The following is a 27079-nucleotide window of genomic DNA, read 5'->3' on the forward strand; positions in this document are numbered from 1 at the left end:
TTTGCTGCAAAATTGTAGTACCAGACTGAACTCATTAAGTGTATGGTAATATATTCACTGACAAAAAATATTACTCCCACTTCACCGCTGGTGTGTTTCTACTAATTGTTGCTCACCCCTAGTTCCTCACCGTAGAGAGCGAGGGAGTCGTATGGATACTGCAGTAAAGCTAATATCACTACCAACGGTCGCTGTTTAATCGCCACTCGAACAAAAAGGGAAATATTCGATCTGTAATGATCTGTCTGAATTTGAAATTATACAGTGGACAGAATAAGTGGCCGTGGGGGCGGCTCCTTTTTGTTAACACAGCAATTTGCAGAAAACTAGTAAGCCGTGCTGAAATGAAGATGAGAATATATTCAAGGTTGTCGTCTTATAATAATGCTAACACAACAACAAATCTCAAGTCACCTGTTCACTTGACACTCAAGTAGCCTCACGTATGCTTTACATTTTTAAACTGATGCCTCTATTTGACCCAGATAAGTAAACAAGACCATCAGCAAGAAGGTTTCTTTGTAGTTGATCTTAATGCTCGTCATCGGTGACTCGGGGTTCGATTCCGGCGCAAAGTTGGATAAAATCATGGAAGGTTCACCAGAAGCTCCTTCGCCTCGCCAGTCCCGTGCGCTGCCGAAAGGACGAGGCCGTATTGCTGGGCCTGCCGGAGGGGAAGGGAGGCACGGGAGAACCAGAACCAGGACTGAGCTGAGCAGACTGTCAGACCCTGCTGCTGTAAAATGAGAGGTTTTCTAAAGGGACTCTGGCGCTTTGGAACACTACCTCTTTTGTCCACAGGGACCGCCAAATTCAACACTACGCAACCCGTAGTAACTTAAAGTATGAAAGTCATGTGACATACACAAGCAGTGGTTAAAAGTGCATTTAATTGAATGAACAGTGACCTCAGCGCACCTGTGTAGGTCCACTCATAGATGTACGCATGAAGCCAGTCTACCCTTGTAAGCCTCAGCTAAACATCAGAGTGAAGGTAAGATCTGTATCAGGAGCCCAGCTTCATTGTATGTGGTTGAAGAGGAGAAATCTATTCTTAAAACATTAAAAAAGGATGAACACAGGCAGCTTTGTGAGGATATGCTCTAAGTGCTCGTCGGCTCTGGAAAGGATGAAAGTAGTAAAACACAAAAGCAGATATATGTTGTGAATATGTGATATCCAATGTGTTCCTTCAGCCTTAGCTGTTTGTAGTCCACAGGCCACAGACATTACTGTAAAAAAAACTACAAGACCGGTGACAAATCCCCCCTAATCCCTGCACTGTTCTCTCTTCGCGTGACTAGCTTTGTACAACCTTGCTCAATGATTAAAGAGAAAAAGTCACAGTTAATAACATTATGATTACTTCCTCTTCATTTAAATAGCCAAGACAATTTGCTCGCTGTAATGAGTAAAAAAAGACAATTTTACAGTCACAGTGCAATCAAATCTTCCACATTAGACTCCTCCTCTGCTGCTAATGACACAATAAACAGCTTCAAATTAAAGCTGATCATCATGAGCATGGTCTTTTGTTTGTTTATTACCGTTTAGTCCTATGATTAGATCAAAGTAATGAATGAATAAAATAAGTTATATTCACCTCCGAGGCGGATGGGGTTAAAATGCTACAAAGAAAACTGAGAGACTGAGCAGCTACTTTGTCAAAGATACACCACAGAGGAGCAACTGGTGCTAAAACAATTCATCGATAGTTGATAGTCAAAAATATCTATCGGCAACCATTTTAATGATCGATTAAATGGCCAGCGTGTAGCGTTTCGGGGCATCGACCAGTAGAAATGGAATATATTATCCATAACTATGTTGTCATTAGTGTACAATAACCTCAAATACATTAAACGGCTGTTGCTGACTGTAAATAGTATCAGAAATAGGGTTTAATTTCATACGGAAAATTATATTAAAGTACTATTTTATAGTAACAAAGTTAAAGAACCCTTGCATCTTTACAGGGAAATAAATGCAGCGAGGCAGTCAGAAGATGAACACATTTGACCTTCTCTGGATGTGATTGCATATTTCCACCTCCACAGAGACACAATGAGTGAACCCACTGAAAGGCTAGAATTCAAGAGCAGACTTGAATACAGAAGTAGTCTGGTTATCTAAAGAGGACTATCTCTATTTTTTCCAGCCTGTTATTGACTCATATTGACTCTTAAAAGGAGAAGCGCTCCTTCACAGGTCACTGCCACGCTGTACTTTGAGCTCTCTAAGGAGTTTTCTAGAGGGTCGATGATTTAAGCGATTCCTTTTGGTTTGACATCTCTCCCTATCAAAAGAGCCTGAACCCACAGAAGAGCTTTTGTTAGTGGCTGTAAAGTGTGTGTGTGTGTGTCCCTATCTTCCATGACGGCTGTTATCAGTTATGTGAGCAGGCGTTACAATGTTAGTGGAAATATTGGGCTCCGTTCAGGTCTATTGCCGCAAACCATCTAATGTAGTTCATTATTGTTTAACACGCTGTGTGTGTGTGTGTGTGTGTGTGTGTGTGTGTGTGTGTGTGTGTGTGTGTGTGTGTGTGTGTGTGTGTGTGTGTGTGTGTGTGTGTGTGTGTGTGTGTGTGTGTGTGTGTGTGTGTGTGTGTGTGCATGAGAGAACATGTGAGGGAGTTAGAAACACTGTGTTCTTCTCATCAGAGCCCCACCCTCTCCTCTGTCTCCACGGAAACGCAACACAATTGGTACCTGTCGCCTGGCAACATTGCCCGGTATCTTTGGGACACAGAGCTGCTGGTAGAGAATAGACACACACACACACACACACACACACACACACACACAGTTGTCAACTGTCACCGAGGTGGTTCGTTTCACATTTCTTTGCGCAGCCTCCTTTTCAGCTGAAGCCCTTCAGCGCTCAGTACTTTTGGAGAAGAAGCTCACACATGAAGTTTGATTGTGTGTTGAGGCTGATGCATTTCTTATCGGCGGTGTCGAGCACGTATTGTACATCAGTGTTTACATATTGTGTGCTGAGATAACGGCTTCTCTCGCTCTTCGTTCGAACGTGTCGCACCACAGAAATGTGATGGTTTTGTCGGGGCTTGAAAATGACTTGAAATAAAACTAAATGCGATTGCGTACGACTCCCAAAAGGTACAAACGTTTGCCTGCAAAGGTGCAAATAAATGTCATCATTATGGATATTGGCTGAAAATATTGCCAAGCTTGTTTTAACCGTCTGTGTGATGCTTCAAAAACATATTGTGTGACAGCTGAGGTGTTTGGAAGATGTTACTCCAACAAAGATCAGTCAACTTTCTTTCTTGTAGAGCTTAGCTTTATTTATTACATTTAAGAGCTTCTATACTTTGCATTCTGTAATAACTTATAGGGATTCCTTTTTGTTGCATAAACACATGATGAACATAGCAAATTAAATTAAAGATAAAAGTAAAAATCAAGAACCAAAAAGAAGAAAATTACAATAAAAATAAAGAAAATACTGACAGAATGCATCTGGATGACGGTTTTCAAATAGCAGCACTTTCACCTCCCTTTGACAGCTTTCACATGTTACATTCAAACCCATTTTGAGTTATGTGCCGCACGAATGTCCGCACATTGTATTTGGATCAACTTCTTAACAAAGCTTTATTTTTTTCGAGTTCAAGAGAAAGTTAAATGAGACAGATAAATTAAAACGTGTAAACCATAATAGGGACTTCAATCCCCCTCCGGGCACATCACCTGGAGATAAAGCTTTAATGTTATCATTTAACGCTGCAGCAATTAGGCCCTAAAGGTTAGGCTGCTCGGGGGACGGACAATTATTCTCCAAAGTCTTGTTACTGAAATGTCACAAAGTAACTCTGAGCTCTGAACTGAGGATTATGTCATATTCATTAGCTTAGTATATTTCACATCCATGAACCAACCAACACTGGTTTAGGTAACCGTTTTTTAAGCAGCGTGATTGGATACACACATATACACACACACACACACATTCTCACACATTCTGCTCGAGGGAGACGGCTGTGACAGCGACATATTTAGTTTTCTATATTTGCCCATCACACACTCCCACTGGAGGAGGAGGATGACGTGATGGAGGCTGATTGGACAGTGCGTTGTCCTCGTGTAGGCGCATGTGTATCTGTGTGTAGACAATATGTACAATATATGTATAAAAGAAGCAGGGCCCTGTCATCCAACATAGTTTTAGAGCAAATATGAATTAAAAAACCATCATCTTATGAACCGTCTCGAGCTCAAGAGGGTTTACAGAAGCGACGTAACCCGAGATGCTCTTAGAAATGAGTTGTAGGAGGCCAAGAGCATCTTAATAAGAAGCTCCTGCTAGAGGAACCGCAATATGCATGTATACTTTCACTGTAACCACTGATGCTGCCTGTGAAGTGGTGTTTGAAGTTAAATGACTGATGTTTAAAGGTGCAACATACGAAATTCAGAGCATTGATATAGCAGCTAATTACCTATTCGTAATTTACAGATGTAGCAACGTCTGCCAGAGCAGAGGATGAAGTCGCTCTCCCGCTGTGTGTTTGGTTATCCGAGTTTCTCCTTGCTTTGTTTACACAGCTGGGCCGGTCGTGCATGTTTTTAGTGCACGTGTGCGTGCCCCACTGGCTCGCTAACGGCCGCCGTTGTGCACTGCGTTCACACGGCGGTTACAGCTGATAACGCTGTCTCTATCGAGGTGATGGAAGCGTGGCACCCGCCCTCCAGTTCCCCCCTCAGGTAAACACTGTTGGCTCTGTCGCCTCTGTTGGCCACAGTTTGCACTGCTAGCCCAGTTAGCTGCTAGCCGCCAGCTCAACCGTCCCCATTTTGAGAGGCAATAGAAAGGCTACCAATCTTGCATTCAGCACCTTTTAAGTAGAAACTTGGTCTAAGCTAAGCAAGACAAAAAAACGTATTTTTTCTTCCTATTAGCATATACCATGGGCACACGTGATTTATCCACACACACACAATCACACGGACAGCCAGTGTTAACCAGAGTACTGGACCATGAGCTTTAGGATTCAGTTTCAGGTCAAAGAGTTCAGCTGGGTGTCAGCCACTGCATCTGTCCCTGGAGACACATTCCCATCACCCTCTCATCCTCCCATATACACTCTCACACACCAACAGATGCAGCGGGTTGATATGGAGACCCCCATCACATGGCTGGGTGAACCTGCAGTAGAGCAGATGATGGCTTGATTTACAGTAACTATTATCGTTCACACCTGATCATTTTGTACCCTTTTCGTCCAACAAAATCTCTCTTTTTTTTAAGATTTAAAAATACCTTAAATTCTCGAATAAAACCATAATACACTTTGAGAAGTGTTGGATTCAGATCCTTCACACTAAAAGTCTGCCAGGAATAAAGAGAGGAGCATGTTTCTGAGCTGCTGAAATGCTTTTATTGTGAAGCATCTGTGCACAACTGCATATATACTTAGATATTGATTTTATTTCCAATACTCATTGTTCAAAGGAAAAAAAGAGGGTCTTGTTAGCAGAATTTCGGTGATTAGTTTGGAGAAACGATAGAAGTTTAAAGCTGCGGGTGAACAGTGTGTACATTTTAATGATTGTGTATAGCGCATGTGTTATAGTGTGTGTGTAAAAACAGATTATTTCTCCCAATTAGATCATCTATCAGTCAGATGAAAGGATACCAGTGGAACACGACTAGCTAGAAGCCTGTTAACAGCTCCACCATTCACTCTCAGTCTGATGATGCTGAAATAATATTCTTGTGCATGAACATTTACGCTACTCTTCAAAAGGATTTTCTGTTTGGTAGATTTTCTCATTTTAAAGGGTTAAAATATTTAGCTTTTATTGGTTTAGTTTGCAAGGTTCGCTGTAGCATCCACATACGTATTCCAACACTTCATGTTCATCAGCTCTGGCAGCAGAAAATAATTGATTGGCGGTGGAAGCACTGATCCTCTCACCTGTAGATAAAGGACCGGTGCATGTGTGAGCACGGAGAGTTGAAATGAATGTAATCAGTATTCTAAAGTCTGCAAAGGCCCCCTGGCAGGTCGGGAAAAGATTTTTATGTCAGGCCAAAATGAAATAGAGTTATATAACATGCTGCATGTAATAGACTGACAATCAGTTACGCATAGCAGTGTATACATTAGACAGTGCGTCCTATTTGATTATTCATGCATAAATTATGTGAGTGTAAAGTACAGGCAGCAGGAGATATGTTATATTTTATATATATATATACACACACTTTACTTTCCCTTTTCTGACACTGGAGGTAAATTATTCTGTAAATGATGAATGGACTTGCATTTAGGTTACATTCACACTACTACGTTTCTGTTTTAGCTACATTTATGCCTAGCGTCCACACGACTCCGGAGTTTAAAAAAACCCAAAACGGAGGCGTTTGAAAACGCTACCGACGACGTGTTAGATTGAAAACTCCGGGAACCTTTTGAAGACAATGACGTAGACGCCCACGTTCGCTACTTGATTGGGTTTTATCAGTCACAACGTGTCCTTCCCTGATTCGTCACGCTGCCTGAAGAAAACATGTATTATCGATCAACTACCAGTAGTTAATTCAACACGGATAACTGATTACAGGTGTTAGTGATCTTTGTTGTCTACACTAGCAGCCGTTGTGCAGTTGAATTCAGCATTTTAAAATGCTACAACTGCCGACATGCGGAGGAAGCAGCTGTTATAGGAGTGATTAGCGGGCGGCTTATTTTGTTCCTGCATGACTATTGTGAAGTTCACAAAGAAACTGTAAACGAACAAAAGCATAAATGCTTTTTTTTTTCTTTTCAAAGCCACCCAGCAAAGCCACAAGTGTGACAACAGACAACAAGGAAACCGAGGAAACGAGTGAGAGACGTGTGTTGACCAAATGTATTGACCCATAATCTAGAACTTTGATGTGCAAGCGTTCATTTTGAAGTAAATTTGATGCATGTGTGAGAGAGACAGAGCTGCAGCCTTGTAACTAAGTTTGAAAAATAAGAAATTTAGAGTATATAGTATATAGAGGAAGGTCTTAAGTTTCAACCACGGCATTTTAATATTAAAGAGTATAGTACACCTTTCTATCCTTCTGACCACTTATAGCACGTCGTAGAGTAAAGGAGCGCTTGTGTCTGACACCGTGGTAGTTGTGCAAGAGAGACGACGGCAACAAGACACAAAAAAAGTGTCTCCCTCAGAAACCTCAAGTACCCTCAACGCCACGGCCAGCTTGTTCTATCCTAAACTTCTGTTTCCTTTTATCTGAGAAACATAATAGAGTAGAGGAAGATGAAGAAGAGGAGAGTTTCACTACAAGGAAATCATGGAGCAAGGACTGAAGTGATTTGTGTCTCTCTGGACGAGAGCAGCCCCACTTTTGTTTTTCAATCATTTCTCCACACTGCATCTCTCTCCCTCGACTCTTATATTTTCCTGCCTCCTCTTCCATCATCTATACTTTTGTTTGTTTCCTTCCTCTTTTTACACAGTCTGTGTATACACTGCCCCCCTGTCTCATCTTTTCCCCAGCATGCTCTCTCTTACACAACATCAGGAGTCCCATGTGTTTTTAATCCTGCATTGATCCCACATGGGGGCTGATATTCTCTCCGCCGAGTCTGTTGATTCAGGTGCCGTCGAGACGCAGCTGCGTGTTTGCTCATCTGTGAATACTACCGACTATTTACAGACACGATGCTCATCATTATGTCTTCTTAATCTGTACAGCAGTAAACAAAGGTGGAGTTGTACAGTAATCCAGCCCCCAAAGGGCATCACAGACACACACACACACACAAGCAAAAGCCACCATGTCCACCTTTCAAAGCAGCTGCCCTTTGAAGGGACCCTGATTACCAGACAGTCTATAACTAGCATCCAGCTACAATCCTCCAAACACACAGGCCTAAGAACACTCGCCACAGACTCGTATGAAATACAACAAAACGCATGTTTTTTCTGAATCCGTGTGTTTCTTCATACAGATAATTTCCTTGTGTCTCACTGTCTGTGTGAGGGAGCGTTATAATGCTCAAGTTTAGCACATGAGCACTTGTTGAACTGTTACAGTAACACAAGCCTAATCCGCTCCGGGATGATTTCGGGGGCCAGAGCCTTTCACACCTCCATATCATGTTTCAGTCGGTCCTGATGAGTGTTACGAATGAGCCGGCTCCACTGTAGCTCGCTGCAGATTAGCAAAAAGAAGGGACAGAGAGAAGAAACACAGAGAGGATTGACGAGAGCAGAGGAGGGACGGTGGAAGCATCAAAGGAAAAAGAATAGAAGGGAGAGAAGTATGTGTCTGTGTTCACTGTCCGTTGAGCTGCCTCGCGTCAGCGATGGATAGCTGGTATGAGAGCTGTAGCTCGCCGCTACATCGAACCACCTGTTTGATGTGCAGTGGCAGTCAACAGGCAACGTGCTGAACCCAATGAACTGAGGCCTGTCTCGATGTCTCGATGTCTCAATCGTTCTGCGGTGTGTGAATCACGATTGATTTCCCAAAGAGACACGTCGTCGTTTGGTCATCCGCAGAGAGGTCGGATGTCATCGTCAGAAACGCAGCTCCCTCATCGCCGTTAAATCAGTGTTTAATTAAAGTGCAGTTTAACAGAGTACCTCTCCAAATTTAAAAACACTCCATTTACATATCGGAGCTGTGCAGCCGTCATGTTGATGTAAAGAGACTGAAGAGACATGTACGAGTGTCGCAGAAGCAATCTTAATGAGTTCCAGGTGCACAGTCACAGCTGTTGGTAGGAGTTCAATGTTATGCTTGCACTATGTTCAGGGCTTTGATTTGGTTTCTAATTTGTCAGAGAGGTCAAGGGGGAGGTTCGGTATCACTTGACTGTGCAGGGCATCAGAGTTCAGGCTAATGTTGGTGGCTCTGCCCTACTTGCTCTGTTTTTGGATTTGGAGAAGTTCACGCTCCAGCGAGACCAGCCTACGTTATCCAAGATAGAATTCATCTTCATAGTGTTTGAAAACAACAAAGCAAAAATCGAACCTCTGTCCTGCTTCTCCAAGTAGCCTTTGTAAGCGAAGCCAAACAGGGTTATGTCAGAATGCAAAATCAGGTTTTTACTTATCATACTGTACCAGGACTTGTAGCTCTTTACTTTGCAAAACAAGAACGATACTGTTTCTTTATTTCCATGGTTTCTACGTGGATCATCAACTGGTGCCTGTGGACATGCTGCATTAAGTCTTTCAGCATGTAGCATCATGTGCAAGACTCTTTTTAAAACCTTTTTAAAAAAAACGAGTCAGCTGGAATAATGCAAACAAACGCTCCTTGTTAGCTTTTATCATATTTAGTCAACCTCACAGTTTTTATTGACTGAATTTGATCTATTTTAGTATAGCTTTAGTTCATGAAAACTGATATTTCAGTCATTAGATTGAACGCTTCAGTCAATCTAGTTTAGCCAAAACATGACTTTGTTTCTTTCTCCCAAGCCCGTTTGTTGTCATTGTTAACTTAAATTAAGTCAATAAGTTACCTCGAGTCACATATCGGCTGTGCTCATTGTTTTCTGCCAGTGTAGTCCTGATATTGCGTGTTCAGCGCAGGAAACAGCTGCTGCTCCAGTGAAACACAAAAGCAGTCTATAATATTCTGTCTCCTCTTATTTATCAGCAAAAATGTATTTTTAATGACGTCGGTGTTGTCTCGTTATTGACGAACCAATTTAGTAATAGTTTCCCTTTCCAGGTTTCAACCAATTCCATGGCGCTAACATTAGCTTAATTAGCTAGCCACAGCAGATAAAACAGTAGGAGTGGGAGGTGGGGCTGAGCTGACAGTCATATATACAGTAACTTATATTGCTCTGCTTTCTGTCTTATGTGGTGTCATTTATTGTTCACCACTTTTCTTTGCTCTTATCTATGTGTCTTCTCTGCCTCTTTCTTTTGCTGTCAATCCATCTTTGTCTCTCTTGACAGGATGTCTATCTCCAAGTCTTGTTGCCTGCGCACATCAAAAAAACACTCAGAGAGCAGAGTGTGATTGTGCTGCTCCACACACACACACACACAATGTTTGATAGGTAGGAATTTATATTTCTGAGAGAATACAAAAAGCGTTTTTTTATCTTGCATGTAGACAAGAATAACCAAAGAGAAGAATTTATAGATAGAGATTCAGAGGGTTTCTCCATTAAGATGTCGGTATTTTCACATAAACACTCGCTGCAAAGTGAAAGGTTTGCCAGTACAGCTAATCCCACTGAGATTATTACACCAACTGTGCATCTAGTGCGCTTCCAGCTCGTTGTTTTGTCTGCTGGTCCGTAACGTTCACACCGGGGGGTGCTCAGAAAGGTCGGGGACCTGTGCTGCTCCTTGACACATGCTGTCACATCATTAGCTGAAGAAGCTGCCGGCTGGTATTCAATTGTGTGGGCCACTCTCTTCACTTTCTCACAACACATCTAGGAGGTGAATGTGACGTTTCAGTAGAGTAAAATTGGGGAATTTTTTTAGTTGAAAGGCAAAACGAAATGTCTCTGTCTTTATCAAGGCTGACTGGGTCGACCCTGATATTGATTGAAACGTATACTGACAACACCACGCGTGCACGTCCGAGTCTGTAAGCTTGTTAACTGTGTTTGTTTGTTCGCACAAGCACTTTCTGTCTCACCTCAAGCCTTCCAGATGCTGTGTAATCCAATCACAAGTTAGGGGGGGCGTGGAATAATTTATGAATCACACATAATCCAATAGCGGAGTAGCTCAACGATCAATGCGAGCAGCATTAGCGAACTCGCGAATCTCTCCATCGTACACACATTCAGTCGCATGGTGTTCAAGACCGCAATCACCTCAAGTTGTCAGGCAAGTGTGTTCGATTATTCATCAAGGCCGTACGGCTGCTGTCCCTTCAGGCATGTTTGCAGGGCAGATCCCTCAGGCTGTCCGTCTCTCCCTCTGTTTCATCACAAACACACACACACACCATCCATCACGGAGCAAATAACCCCGGGAAAGGAATAACTAGATGATTAACTGTTTATAATGTACACAACTCTGTGCTGAAAGCCCTGCAGTTTGTCCCACTTCTTTACTTAACTTAGATACATTTTTCTCCCGATTTTGACTTTCCATCCATTTCACAACCAGAGAAACCGTCTTTACAACACTCTCTAAAATGGACCCAGAGTGTGGACATGGAGAAGCAGAGCTCTGGCCATTTAGCAGGTTGACACTCTGTTAATCATACTTTTGCATTTTCAAAGTGCTTCCTCTTATAAAAAGTTACGGCGCTGCTGTGATCTCAAGTAAAGCCAAGTTAAATTATTTACACAGCCTGAAATCACTAATTTGTTTCGAGGGACTTTACATCTGTTATTTTATTTCCCTCTGCAGGGACCTGTAGCTTTTCAGATAACATATTTCCTTGATTTGGTCATTTGTGCCTTGCATATGAATTCATTTAGTATTATTTATTTTTGCTCACACGTGAATTACCTCAAATTCAACTTTGCATCCACAAATGATTTGCCCTTAAGGAGACATATAATGCTTCATACTTGTATTTTGGGCTTCTGCAAGAACTTACATACTTTGATGTTTGATATTGTTCTCATACTGTCTGTCTGAGTTTACATGTATTAATCCTCTGAACGAGTCCACATTTTTAAGTTGGAAAGAAGTGCTTTATTTAGAGAAAACTCTCCAAACATGCAGCTCATCAGTCCTGCCTCTGAGACTTTATTGTGACGCTGGGAATCTGAAGGCCAGACTTTCAAGTGGAGAAAGGCCTAGAGTGCAGCACAATGGTAAAGTCTGGACACAATAAATGCTACACTCGCAGGACTTGATTGACAGTAAATGGGAAGCACAGTAATGGCCACTGACATGCTGCCAAGGAGGAGACGAGAGGAAAGAAATTAAAATAGACTAACAATACTTACTACTTAAGCTTGACTTTCATAGCTAATTATCCAGATATAATGTGGACTATCCTCGAAACTGTCCTTTAAACTCCCTTCCAGGAAATGGAAATCTGTGAAATGTACGCTTGTTCGCTTGTTCGTGTGTGACGTGGGAGAAACAAAGAGTGAAATAGAGAAGTAAAGAGCCGATGTACAGTTTATAACTTATGTAACGTTTCGAGTAGAGGTGAGATGAGCGTATTTTATTCATGGTGGTGTGAGGAAGAAAAGGTTCAAAGCTGTTCTGCAGTCTGCTGGTACTGGAGCACATTTGGCCTCAGGGGTTAACAGGTTGTGGCTGAGGTTTCATTGTTATGTGGGCTCTGCAGCAACTACATCTCACCAATACTACTGCCATGTAGAAAAGTATCAATGATGGTCAGATTTTGCTTCTGATCAGGCCCGTTTGACCTTGCGCAGCTTGTGAGGTTGACCCGTCCATATTGCTTTATATTCTATATTATAGGAAAGTCAGGGTGTGGAGGGTTACCATCCTGTCACCAACCTGCAGTTAATGGTCATGTTTTTGGAGGACATCAGAATTGCATCTCTGCTCTTTGCAGATAATGTGGTTTTGTTGGCTCCTTCAGACCTGGCTGTTTAGGGCGCACTGGGGCGGTTTGCAGTAGAATTTGAAGCAGTTTGGATCAGAGTCAGTACCTCCAAATCGGAGGCCATGACTCTCTGCAAAAAAAACGGTTGACTGCGCCTTCTGGGTCTCCCTTTAGAGCTTAAGAGGCCCGGAGGTTGACACAGAACACGCTGGAGGGATTATGTATCTCGTCAGGCCTGGGAACGCCTCGGGGTCCCCCAGGAAGACCTGGAAAACGTTGCTCTGGAGAAGGACGTCTGGAATACCCTGCTAAGCTTTGAAGAGGATGCTGAACACAGGCCCCTGGGGTGCACTTGTTTTAGGGGAGTCATGTGGTGTATGTGCTCGTCCTAACTTTCAGTTGGGGAGGAAGGGGAGAAAACATTTGGACTCAAGCCTAAACTGCTTGCGAGGGAAAGGGCGTGCCAACCTAGTTTCAGCGGTGTAATTGTTATTTCCAAGGTGTGTGGGTGCTGAGTGGAGGGCAGTAGAGATGCTTAACTCTGTTGTTGATCTGTTGGCAGAGAATGCAAACTGATGGGGGTCCAGACTGGCTGGCACGTGGTCTTTGATGTGCAGGAGAACCAGTTTCTCCAAGCACTTCATAACAAATGTGTGTGTGTGTGTGAGAGCCAGAGGACAGTTTATTATGTGGTAGTGAGTGAGTACACACTTTAATCCCATCACACTCACACACACACTAAAATGTACAAATAATATTCAATATTCTACCACGGTGGATATTTTGCATTGCCCCGAGATCCTTGATTCCATTGTGGCAAGAACTCACACAACCAAAACAATTGGTCCCACTTGAGTTTTAAGGGTAATATTGTAATACTTGTGACTTGTGTGTTGATCCTTTTTGTGTCTGGCATACTTTCTAAAATAGCTATTAAATGTATTAACAACTCATCAGCCACCTCGCTATGCAGTAGTTTCGGTGGAGTCCGCCATTTCCGTGCTGGATTCAAATGGTCTACACGTGAACACGGACGGGGTTCACATGAAAAGGCACCAAAATAAAGTGAAGTCAGTCATTTGTGGGGATTCACATACTACCGTATGTCACATAATGACATCATCCAGAAGGGCAGAACAGCCGCTTATGAGAATCTCGAAGATGAAATATGCTGTATGTGCATTGGCTGCATCACATTTTCATCATGACTGAACATTAATTTCTGAGCTAATTAAAGTGTGTTTCCTGCCCCCGGTGATTAACACACATTTTTTAACTGAACTCTGGGACTTTTATTATTAATATCATTATCGCCAGTAAACACAGGTGCTGAAATGAACCAGACCTGAACTCTTCAAGATTACAACTTGGTTTATATTTAATCTATATGGTTAGTTTAGACCACATCAAAGTAAAAATACAGAAACAGAAGCCCAGGGGCTTCCCGTTCTTTCTTTCTTTTGGTTGACCAGTTTGATGTTCAGACCACCTTGCATTCACCAGGAGTTCACTACTTTACACTCAGTATTCAGACAAATTCCTCTTCTCCTATTCAAAACAAGCAAATAGAAAGAACTTGAAAATATATCGGCATCTTAGCTGAAGAATATGTGGCACGCAAGAACTTCAGAGGGACGTTGTGGTAGTTTGCGTTGCTGGGGAATTCATTGATTTTTCCTGCATTTATTGACAAAGACATATTGTACAAAGGACAAACAACAGCACAAAACACTTGTTGTGAACATTGGCCGTGGTACATGGAGCCATACAGCAGGCACTTCCACAAGTGGCTGTGGCTCTGTGCTGGACAATAGGCCTCACCGGGGACACGCTCCAACATGATTATGGTTTTGTTCAGACTGCCTGTCAGACGTTGCCCAAAGAAAGACGTGGATCACTCTGGTGACAAAGTGATGAGATTGGAGACTTGGAAGCACACGTTAATGTCCAGTCAGGGCTGTAGCTTTGTCATTTGTCTGGGTTAGGTGGCGCTTCAGGCGGCATTTTAAAGGTACATGTGACTATTATATTACAGTGCACAATATATTGTGAAATTGCACAAGCACAGATAGGCCTACAGACATTTATTTTATTATCCTACAAATTTGAAAAAAACTGTTTTATAAGTTGTCAAATGTGTGATTTCTCCTACGACATATCCTTTGTATGTGAATATGCACTTGTATTTTATGATTATTACCACATTCATACATTGTTTCATGCATTATTCGTTGTTTATAATACTTCAGTACCTCATACATGCTTTCTTTATACAAAACATACAAAATACATAAAGATAAAAAACATAGTAAACTACTCGGTAACCTTTTATATGTTTGCTTATTGACTACATTCATTGATTTTTAGCTCCATGCGCCTTCAGCCAAATCAGATTTTAGTTCCGATATTTCTGACGTGCCCAGTAAGATGGTACGAGTGAGTCACCGGCGATCTCGATGCACTGACATTAGCTCAGGCTCCTGTAGTTGCTAAGGAGACAAAAATCAATGGCAGCAAACGTACTCACCCTTTTGTGTATTTCCGATGCTTCACTGTCCTCTCTGACCTCCCTTTTAATCCTCCTTACAAGCCACTCCAGTTCTGACTTATTGAACCCAAATCAATCGGAGTCGATAACCAACAGAAGAAAGGAATGAAAATCTCACAAACCAACAGAGAGAAAGCTGGAGGCCGATTTAAAAATCAGCCTCTAGCTTCAACTAATGGATCGGGTGTCTGTTGCTTTGGCAGCATATTTTGCATTGAATTTGTGGAGGAGCTACGCAGACAGCACTCTGGGTGCAGGGACGTCTTTGCTACATGAATAATTGCCACACTTCCTAAATATCGACATGATGTCCAGAGACGCATCATGCAGCTCGGAATGAAAACGTTTTACAGTCGGCAGAGAATTTTTTTAATTCAGTTGCAGAAGTGACAGACACATTTGAGCTCAAACGAAACTAAGGCGCAATTGATCCGTGGTTACATAAGTGTTTATCAGTTAGTTAATCAATCTGTCATCTATACAGGGGCAGAAGTGCAATGAGTATGATACACACACACAGTAGGGCTGCACAATGAATTGAACATTATTCGTGATCACAATTTGGGCTTCCCACAATTCTATGAACACGATCGACGAGTCTGCTGCGTATCAAATCAAGTGCTTCCAGAAATACCAGCCAGCCACTATTGGCTGATCGGGATGTTTTGCCTTGACTTTTGGGGAGCTGTCTTGCCAATGCGTACTCGCCCTGCAGCGGCAGCCTGTGAGAAAACGTTCCTGAATGTTGTGGCTGAAGTCCAGAGTAGAAGAGTGTTGCACTGTATGTTAAATGCACTGTGTTCAGGTGAATCAGAACCTTATTTTTTATGCAAAAAACAAGTATATTAACAGGAATGTAGCACAATGTGAAAGCAGTGTTCTGTTCATTTAAATGTGAAAGTACAATCAAATTATGTTGTCCTTCAAATCAATGAATAATCATGATTAATAAATGTGATCTAAGTACTGAAAACAATCTATTATGCTATGCTTGACCCTAATCCTGCAGCGCTAACTCACAGTAGCTATTCTTGCACAGACGGTCAGATCCAGCACCTCTCATTTGTAATTTGAGTCGCAGACAGCCCCGTTTGACCTCACAGAAAAGTGACATAACTGCAGAAGACAGACAGCGAGACATTCATTAAAAACAACTCTGAATTTAGAATTGAGGCAGCAGGGAGACGGGAAGCAGGCAGCCGAGCAAGACTGAGCAGGAACCCACGAGAAACAATCAAAGACGATGGAGCTGAACTTCTATTTAACAAATGAGAGAGGGAGAAAGAGAGCTGTGCAGTGACAGTTAGGTAGAGAAAGAGACATGGATCAGGGCAGTCATTAGGGGAAGATGTACATGAGAACTGTATCCTGGCAACAGAAACTAAGACGGGGAAGACTAAACAGAACTAATAATGACTGCTTGATCGTTTTAGAAGCCTGAGTTAGACTGTGTTCCTGCATGCCGTCCTAGTTTATGCCAAAGTGCCATAAAGATGTGTGACTGTTGTTTTTCTTCTGATTTAACTGAATCCTCCTCTTTGGTCTGTAACACAAAGAAAATCCTTGTGCTATATACATACATTGTTTTCATATTGTCAACCATGCCTGTGTAGCCAAAGCCTGATGCATCTCATTCCTCTGTCCCAAAAAGGTAATTGTTGTCCAAAAATAAAAACGTATAGTGACTGTTGCCCTGGGTGACATGAACCCCAAAGACGCCGTCCCGCTGGTATAAATATGCACATTAATCTGCAGTTGCAAATAGTCTCCAACAAATGCACTGTTGCTTGTTTAAAACTGCAGCACCCAGTTTGTTTTAGGGCATTTCTGAGACTTTTTAGAATGTGAAACTACACTAAAAGTCACCGGATCAAAATTGACCGAACACCCACGAGTAGAAAACAATCGAATCCAAGAAAATGTGATGTGACCCAGTGTTGTTTTTTATATTCCTGTAAACATAAGTATGGTTATTGTGACCCAGTGTTAGACACAACAAGCTCAACTTTTACCTTAAAACTGTCACAAATGCATCATTAGTCGTAAACAAGCTAGTTTGCACCCATACTACAACATGTAAGGTGATAGATGAACATCACAGCCTACAGCCAGCCTCTTTTATTACATTACATTACATTACAGCGACTTACAATAAGTTTATTCAACATAGGTATTCAAGAGCACTACTAGTCACCAGAAGTCATAAGTGCATCTCCTTTTTTAAACAAGCATCTAAGAGCATAACCCAGAGCCAAAGTACAGAAACAAACTAATACGAATACAACAGTCCAAGAAAACAAGCCTCCTTATGTTCCTTTCTCTCTGATTTGAGTCCCTCGCCACAACATGTTGAGCTGTCTCTCAAATGAGCTCGTAGGCAACCCAGGCACACACACACACACACACACACCAGCGTTAGGCCATAAAATATTCAATACGGGGGTCTCGAAGGCCTTCAGAAAGAGAACGCCTGAGCACAAAGTAATAAATAGTCCATTTTAGAGAGTTCGCCCATCTACATGCCCGGGGCCATTAACTGAATATGCACTGGCAAAATGTTCCACTTGGCGCGCGCACACACACACACACAGACAGAAGTAAACAGAGGAGCACGCCGGGTTCCTGCTTGTACACCACAGTGTTACTTGAGGGAGGGCAGATATGCTATTGGCAGCATCAAATAATGAAACCTCATAAGATTATTGTGACTCTTGACAGTGTTTACCTCACTGTCTTACTTACTTGTGAGTCTTACTTTGAGGGTTTAAAGATTAAGATTGGATCGTTTTTTGGATTCAATTCTCATTTAACTAAAACTGAAACATTCTTTGAAGTTTTCACTGTTTTCCCACCAGACGTTTACACCTGACAGGACTATAAAAGTCTTTATATCCAAGAAACTTTGACTAGAAATAACAGATTAAAAACAGTGTTTACACATGCATGTGTGATCTACAACATATCTGATGTCGTGCAGAATGTCCACTCTTAGAGGTCCAGCACAAGTCACAAATCAGATGTTGCGTAGCTGAAGCCTCAAGTGAATTCAACTAACTATTTCAGTGGTTGGCCTTTCACAACTGTGTTGATCACACATTCCTCATTCCTCTCTTCTCTCTTTGCAGACAGCAACTTTGTCCTGGGAAACGCCCAGGTGCAGTCGCTCTACCCCATCGTCTACTGCTCCGACGGTTTCTGCGAGCTCACCGGTTACGCCCGCGCCGAGCTCATGCAGAAGAGCTGCGCCTGCCACTTCCTGTACGGCACGGAAACGAGCGACCGGTTGACAGCGCAGATCCAAGGAGCCCTGGATGAGAGGAAGGAGTTCAAGACCGAGTTGGTGTTCTACAAGAAGGAAGGTGAGACGGCGGGAAGGAAACTGTGTCTGTGTTCCATGTGATTTTCAACTTACAGTGTCCATTAGTGCTCTATATCACTTCAGCTGAAAGCATATCTAGTTATATATAACTATAGTTATACAGTGCTATGAGCAAATAATAAGGCATCATGACTATGTCTTCAATGCATTGTTAACAAAAGCATCATAGAAAGTCCAAATCTCAGATTTCTCTGATAAATAAAGAGGGAAAAGTAACACCATTCCAAACAATCATGTATGACTGTAAGTAATCCTGCTGGTGAACATAGTTATGCGGTAGATGGAATGCTATGCCAGACTTCATATGTGTAAGTGGACTGAGGGCATGAATGTGTGCATCACTGAGTCGTGCGTATATTACATTTTTTAAAAGAGCTTTTGAAATGGTTGCTGCGCGTGTTTCACCACCAAATAATCCACTCCAATGCTCCAGCAGTCAGCCGAGGAGGGATTTTAAAAAGGAGAAAGGGAGCGACAGCCAGACAGAAAAATAAAAAGTCTTGAGAGAGAAGATGTTTGTGAAAGAAGAGCATCAACAGAATTCATTTATCCCCTCTTTATTAATCAATAATAAAGAGGGAGGGCGACGTGGACACATCTGCTCCTCTGAGATATAAGCCTCTAACAAAGAACAACACGGGGTTATAGAAGCGTGTTCCTCCGAAACACAAACGCACAAAAGACAAATTAGAAGTGTTTCATGCTCTTTATCATCTCTCTATGAGCTCACATTAGCATTTAAGCGGTTCCTCGGGGGAGCGAGGGAAAGAAAAAAAACAAATATATATCCAGTTCCCTCCCTCAGATCAAAGCCTGGGGCACGATTTCAAAATTGCATTTTGTTCACGGAGCACATTCTCATAATCTATTCATATCAACACGAGTTACAGACCAATAAATGAATGAAGGAAAGAATTACAAATTAAAAAAAGTTACGGAAAAATAAAAAAGACCCAATGATGGTGCTGCTGATACTTGTCAGTGTGGCGTATTGAAGATACAAATCTAACTAACTAGCCAATGAATGACAAGCGCATCACAAATTAGCTTCACTAAATCCCTGTTATAACCTCATCAATAATAATAAAGCTGTGCTCTAATAATAACATGATAAATGAATCAATATATATTAAAGACAGCCTTCCATTCTTTATCTTTGTATCCAGAGCGGAGGACAGTACATGTTGTTTCAGTACCGCTATTGCTTACCGTCACGTTAAAGTCAAACAGGGACAAATCCCGCTTCAATGTGGCTGATGTTTTTATTGAGTTGGTCGTCTCGCTCGTTTCGATGCATTATTTACTTGCATGATCCCCTGGAGGCAATTAGTCTCGCAGTTGCAGGAAACAGTATGCAGTGTGCCACATGCAGCCCACAAGGACGCGAGTCAGAGATCACAGCTGCGTAACGGAAAACCTGCGCAGCTCGTTTTAGCCTGATTTCATGCATTCATGTACCAGCCAGCAGGGGGTTACTTATCTCGCTTGATAACCTTATTCAAAGGACAAGGCTGGCGATTTTCTGCGTTTTTTTTCTAACGTCAGCAAATCCCATGAAAAGGCCAAAACCAGCGATGAATTGATGAAGACAACAAGGATTGTGTGTGTGTGTGTGTGTGTGTGTGTGTGTGTGTGTGTGTGTGTGTGTGTGTGTGTGTGTGTGTGTGTGTGTGTGTGTGTGTGTGTGTGTGTGTGTGTGTGTGTGTATCAAAGTCAGATATATCTTGTTCCTCTGTGCCATAGAGCCCTCTGTTGTCCAAACACTATTTAATAACAATAAGTCACACTGTTTTATACCGTCAGCTGGCAACCTCTGGGTCTGAAAAGTAAAGTCAATGCAGAAGTGTCTTAACGGGGAATTCTCTCTACTGACCAGCAGGAGGCGACTCCTCCGATTTCAAAAAGAAGTCTGGTTGTATAGAAGTCTATGAGAGGATTACTCTACTACTAACTTGATTTATTTCCTCAGTAAACATTGTAAACATGAGTTTATGGTCTTAATTACTAGCTTCAAGTCTTCTTCAACACAACATGATGTTTGTTTAGTAAATTATGGTTCATTTAGAGTCAAACAGACCATAAAGCAGGGTATAGCCGTATGCGTCACTCCTTCACAGTCCAAATATTGTCACTTCTTATATACAGTCTATGATTACCATGAACACACACACACACACTAGACGTAATCCCACATACTTTGTCCTCACCTGTTTTATCAAATGTGTACTAATCCGTGACTGAAAAAATGCAATCTGTAACGTTTTATAAAATCTGTAATTATTTATTGAATTAATCAGCCAATGCACTTCAAACAGAGTGAACCAATCCCTAGTTGAAAGTATACTCACTTTAAACCTTGCAAAGTGTCAAAAAGTAAGACAAAGCTTTCCAAAGTAGTTAAAACTGGTGCAGTCCAAGTACAGGCTGCAGGCAAACCCCACTGTCCCATCACCATGGCAAAGCGGTCGAATGCTTAGGCGACCGTAGCCGTCTATTAAATCACCACTATCAGCCACTGCCCTCGGGGCAAAGGCACAGAGGCCCCTGTGCAGCTTGCTACCTCAGCACACAGCATTTTATAACTATTTATTTAACCCTGATTCTGTCCTCGCCGTCGAGCACATTGTGTGCTTTACTGTGTCCTATCTGGATGTGATGTGTTGTGTTTTATTTTACCCTTTTTAATTGCATGCAAATTGTAGACAAAGTATTTTTTTTCTATTTTATTCGATTTCTATATATTTGTGACCGGATTTTTTTTATAGGATAATAGAATAATGGCGGCTGTATCCTTTTTAGAAAAGGTGTTATACGCCAAGCTGGTGTGACAATGATTTCAATGATATGATTTTTTTTAATTATAGTGAACCTGAGTAAATGTTCTTCCCTCCACTGCTTTCAGCCAGAGAGGGCAGCAAAACGCTGCTTTGAGCCTGCTGTTAAATTACTCGTTAAAGTCCAATGATTAAACAAACCTTTGACGAACACAATCATTTTGTATCATATCTTTTTACCAACTAATGGGACACAACTGCCTTTAAAACACCAACACTAATTTCATTCAGATTCTAAAGATCTGCTGGACTCCTCTTAGTAGTATCATCACAAAGACAGATGGCTTAAATGACGCATGTTCTGTGGTGGTAGCAAATGTAATCAGAGCACAAAAGCTCCCTTTGCCAGGCAGAAGACTCGTATCCAAGGTGTACGTGTTGTCTGAGGTATTCTAATTTACAGTTGAGGCACGGACTTAAAGTGAATCTATACTTCCTGCAATCTCCCGCTCCACACTGCACCACTCACACGGGTGCTCCGGTGAATTCTGAGGGTAGAGATGGAACAAGAAAAACAGCTTTTCATCCAGGCTGAAGGGCCTCTGTGAACCCATGTCTCATTATAGCTGCAGGCGCATGGTATCCCTGAATGTAATGAAGGAACGGTCACACATGGACTCTGAACTGGCCACGTCCAATCATTTCTCCTCGTGACAGATGTCCAAACCATGGGATATTGAGAGGGATGCTGAGTGACACATCCTCACGTTTCTTTCAGTGTTCCAACATGCAGCGAATTCAAGGATTCAAGGATAATAACTGTCGTTATGCAACAAGTGGTTGCACGATGAAATTGAGTTGTAGCCCATTTGATACGAAAGAAAAAAACATGACAAACAAAACAAAAACAGCAGAGTATTCCTGTGCTTTTTTATTTTAAATTACAGGGATTTAAACATAAGAGCTCTGCCTCATTTCCTTATAACTGTCACTCATTCACATATATCTTCCATAGAGGCTCATTCTCAACAGTTTAATGCTGACAATTGGTTTGGAGTTGAAAAGTACATTTACTCTTGTGTACAATTTTCAGGTACAAGTACATTACTTGAGTATTTCCTCAAATGATCTGCTACTTTATAGTACTCCACTACATATCAGAGGCTAATATTGTACTTTTTACTCCACACTACATTTATTATTAATCACACAAAATAATAATAATCAATCGTGCTGTATTATTTAAGATTATACTTTATTAATCCCAGGGGGAAATTCAAAGGCTACCCAGCAGTATGTAAAGTAGTTCTAATGAGCTCCACCCTCAGCAGCTGCAATATTAAAGTGATGAACACATGAATGCATCAATTATTAGAATCCGGAAATATATTGCGTAACATTCTTGAAATGAGCTATTCTGCACAATAATGACTTCTATTTATGGTGCACTTCTTTTTTAAATGCAGGAGTTGTAACAGAGGTTTTGCTACACCGCTGTTTGTTACTTTTTACAAGATCTGAGTACTTCTTCCGTCTCGTCTCACAATGACATCAACCATTCTAAAGGAAGGACTCACAAAATATGTGCTGATGGATTTCATTTCTATGTTTTTTTGTGTTTAAATTCTCTTTACGTACATCAATAAAGACAATGCTCTTACAGAAAAAAAGTGAAACATTTGGTATCTCGGGTTGTTGCAGGACTGTAATAAGCAAATCATTTAAGATGTGTCAATACTGAGCTGGGTTTTTCAGTTGGACAATTTTAAAATCTAAATGACTTTTGCTAGTTTTCAACATTGTCAGCCCCTAGCTTTAAAATGAACCGTACACAAACCACTGATCTTCCAGGTGGGTGTTTTAATGTGTTGACTTGTCCTGCTGAGACACATCTTTACATTATCTTGACTAGAGGAACATTAAGTGAGCTTCCAGGACAGAAGGTGACATTACAGACACAAACACACACACTGCCAGTTGGTCGAGCTTCCTCCCACACACTTTACTCACACGGTACAAATTGACGCTCACTGCTGCAACAAGTCGACTTCTTAACTTCACAGACCTGCCATGCCTTTGGTTGGTAGGCTGTCATTGGATTTAATGTACATATGTGTTCTCTCTCTCTCTCTCTCTCTCTCTCCAGGAACACAGTTCTGGTGTCTTCTGGACATTGTGCCCATTAAGAATGAAAAGGGCGAGGTGGTTCTGTACCTCGTGTCCCACAAAGACATCACTGACAAGAAGAAGGACCAGGATCCTGAGCACGGACCTGACACAGGTGAGTTTACATGTTTAATAACACCTGCTCTCAGTTCTGGTAGTGAGCTTTCAACTGCTTCTCAGAGTCTTATCTCCTGTGAACCTTGTCTTTGTCATCACATGGTTTCCCTGACTGAGACTGAGCCAACTCTCTTTGTGCAGAAGACCATGCGATGCAGTTGAAAGCTCGAGAAAAAATGCTTTTGCAGTAGGATAGACCTTGAGTAAAGAATATGTTGTCGAAGTAGTGTTCCCAAAGTCAAGAAAGAGCGGTCACGCTCTAGAGTTCATAGTGTTTTCGAAGCAACAAATTCAAATAATCTTCAAACTGAATGTGGTTGGAGATGCTCTCTATGTTCTCTATATTTTCAATATGTCAGCAGTGTTACATGTTGGTAGCTGGTGTGGTTTCCATGTCTCACAATAGCTGATAGCAGGTTTCCTCACAATCTTCAGCGTTAAATCATTGCGTGGTTTCAAGATCATTTTAATTACCCCTCCCCCCCTGGAGAAGGCGACGTCATGCAGAACGTTTTGCCTTTCAGCTATTAAGTGCCACCGCAGCTATTGTAATTTCAAGCAAACAACAATCAAGCATCAATTAACAATTTTCATCAGTGTAAATCTCACCCTGATTAGATAAGTGTGTCTGTCAATTTGAATAATCCACTAATATTAATGACTGCCTCTAATAACATGCACACGGTGAACCACAAACATCCTGCAGCTTGTGATAAATGCAGATACTTGGTCACAAATGAAATTACCAGGCGGTATTTGTGAGGTAATTAGAGGAACACGCAAACTCTACTGACATCGAGACGACATGTGAAGAGCCGCCGTGGTTAACTATGATGGGGTCCAAAAGAGGAGATCAGCTGATGTTATCACAGATCAACACAGTCCGTGTAGATACTGTAGGGGTTGAGGCCTGCGAGCCTTTGAACGGTATTCCTGCCATCACACGGGGGCTTCTTTCGTTCTGGTGGGTGTGGAGGATCATTTTTTCTCTTTTAATTTGGAGGACTTGATCCCGGTCTATTTCATTATTTGATTTCAATCATTAAAAGGAATTTTGAACACTTCGAAAGCTTAGCTTTTAACCTGCAGGCCTTGAATGTGAAATATGACCCATGAGGATACTGCACCTGTGGGATTTATGAAGGAAGCCTCATCCAGGTCAGGTTCTCTCCGCTATTAGTTTTTATTTATTTTTTTTCAATGACCCGAAAGTCAGTTCACCTTCCTGACATAACATCTTACAAATAAAGTATAGTTACAAATGTGTTGCTTGTATTTTTCTTGGAGCGCACATTATTGATTGACCCTCCATCAGTTCTCGCCCGGAGATGTTCAGGCGGTTTCAAGCTGTTTGTTTCTTTGTACTCCTGTGAAAACACAGTGAGAAATCCCAGCATGCAAAGCCGGAAGAGCAGATTTTAGAAGTCTTGAATCGCTGCGTTGCAAAACTCTGCATTCAGTATTTTGTAAGCCTGCAGCCGTTTTACTGCAAACATTGAATGCACAGCTATTACAGAAATTAAAAATCTTACTTTTAAACTTCCAAATCTTGTTGCCAGCTGAATTCACTGCAGGGGGTTTGGAAGTTGAATGTAGAGAGACGGTGAGAGAAGCAGAGTTATCCAAACTCTTAAGATGAAGTGGAGTGTTTAAAGTTTTAGTGTTTTTGATTGGCTTTCAGAGCGGCTGTCTATACTGCTTCCTGGTGGGAAAGAGCACCTGCTTGAAATCACTTAAGCAATTTTCCCCCACTTGCACAGGCTCGCTCATTTGGCTGAATATCTCATTGCCTTACAGCCAAAATGATTGAAGGCTGCTTTCATATACTCTGGCTGTGTTTTACAGACCGCATGAGTTATTACATTTTAAATTGAAGCTACCAGATTTGGAGTGCTGTACACACCACAGGGGACAGAGGACAAACAGCAAAACAGATGGAAAGGAAAGCAGAGAGAGAGAGACAAAGGAGGATTTAAATGGCTTCTATTTCTGATTCATACGACACGACTATAGCCATTATCATAACTTTAGGGTTTCTGCTAAATCTGGTACTTCTTGATGTAACAAATGAAAGAGGGGAAAAAGGTGACACACAACTAGAAAATGGGGGGAAGTAAAGGCTTTGACATTTACGAAGTGACACAATCAATCCCACTTACCTGCTTTTGGCACTTAGTGCAGCATGATGTATATTTTCTAAAGCGTAGAATCAGTTGGTCAGATGGAAACGTGAGGGACAGAAAATGACGCGGGATGCATTTATGATGGAAGAAAATGAGGAAAGAGAGACTTAATTGAGCCCATAAACACTCGCAAATACTACCTTCCTATACAAACAGACACACACTGGTATGTGCAAGATCTTGCTCACACACTCTTGCTCTTTTTTTTCGGTTTCAAATCTTTTTTTCAGATTCAAATCTTTTTTTTTTCAGTTTCAAATCTTTTTTTCAGTTCAGACTTTTGACCCTGATCTAGCGTGGGGGCGTGGTATCAACTGAGAGGGGCGTGTCATCATGAGTGACAGCATAACAAAGAACTTCCTCAACCAAGTTGCCTTCAGGTAAAGTGGGCACCACGAGAATTATGATTCAACACTTTCTATACACCATATTCACGTGATTGCAAGTAAACCAACATTCTGTTTAGCAAGCTGTTTTAGCCTCTAATCACAGTAAAAGAGCACTAAACTATGCCATATTGGGCCGTTCAACTACTACACTTTAATATCTGACGTTTCGCACTTCCACACATCACTGTGAACGAAGCGTAGTATCCTTGCGATGGCGTCCGCGAGAAAGGGCTCAAAATATGGCAGCGGCAGCTAGTAGAGGCACTTCCTGCTGCTAGCTCAGCTGCCGTGCGTGTGAGAGGAGCCGCGGCAGTTTAGCCTTTATTTGTCGTTATTTGACAATATGTAACAATACATTAAGGTCCTTGAAGGTATGACTGTTGGTAGTTGTAACTGGTTTAGTAAAAAAATGCCGAATTGTAATAGTATGGCTACTCTTTTTTTTATTAAACTAAGCTAACATCAGTTGGCACTTGTTGCCATGGCAACTACACCAGCAGACTAAACCAGGGTGAATGAACGGCTATGCTAACGGCTATGCTAACGAACTTCATTACACAATGGATTTATAAATTCAGAAAAATAAACTTATTTAGCTCAATAAGTGTGTAGCATTGTTTAGGTGACCTATTCGCAGAAATGGAATATAATATTCAAAACTATGTTTTCATTCAGGTATAATTACCTAAAACTAAGAATTGATGTGAGAACAAAAAGGTACAAACAGCTAGGAAATGAGGGAAAGTAAAGGCTTTGACATTTATGATGTGACACAAACAATTACCTGCTTCTGCTTCTCAGTGGGAGTCTGCTGACTGAATGGCTCACTTTTGGCACTTAGTGCAGCGCGATGTGTGTTTTCTAAAGCATAGAATATCCAACTAAGAATCGTTGTGTTTTTGATATAGCTACGGTAAGGAGCAGGTCCTCTTCATGGAGTCCGCCACGTTTCTACATTTGCCCAAACAGCCAACCACAGTGTCTGGGAGCGCCTTTCACGTTTTCAAATTACCTGAATGCCACCGCAGAGG

The 27079-nt window shown here is 41.6% G+C and overlaps 1 protein-coding gene across 1 annotated transcript in view; it reads left to right on the top strand.

Annotated features, from left to right (window-relative positions):
• The window catches only part of kcnh3 (potassium voltage-gated channel, subfamily H (eag-related), member 3), a gene marked incomplete at its 3' end in the record, with an annotated part of 104288 nt that overhangs the window by 49874 nt on the left and 27335 nt on the right, over nucleotides 1–27079 (top strand). Inside the window, exons 2-3 of the mRNA XM_079170618.1 lie at nucleotides 18166–18399; nucleotides 23340–23474. Of these exons, the coding sequence (XP_079026744.1) occupies nucleotides 18166–18399; nucleotides 23340–23474 (369 nt within the window). The remainder of the gene's footprint in view (nucleotides 1–18165; nucleotides 18400–23339; nucleotides 23475–27079) is intronic.

The sequence above is a fragment of the Pholis gunnellus genome (genome assembly GCF_910591455.1).
Source record: "Pholis gunnellus genome assembly, chromosome: 12".
Lineage (NCBI taxonomy): Eukaryota > Metazoa > Chordata > Actinopteri > Perciformes > Pholidae > Pholis > Pholis gunnellus.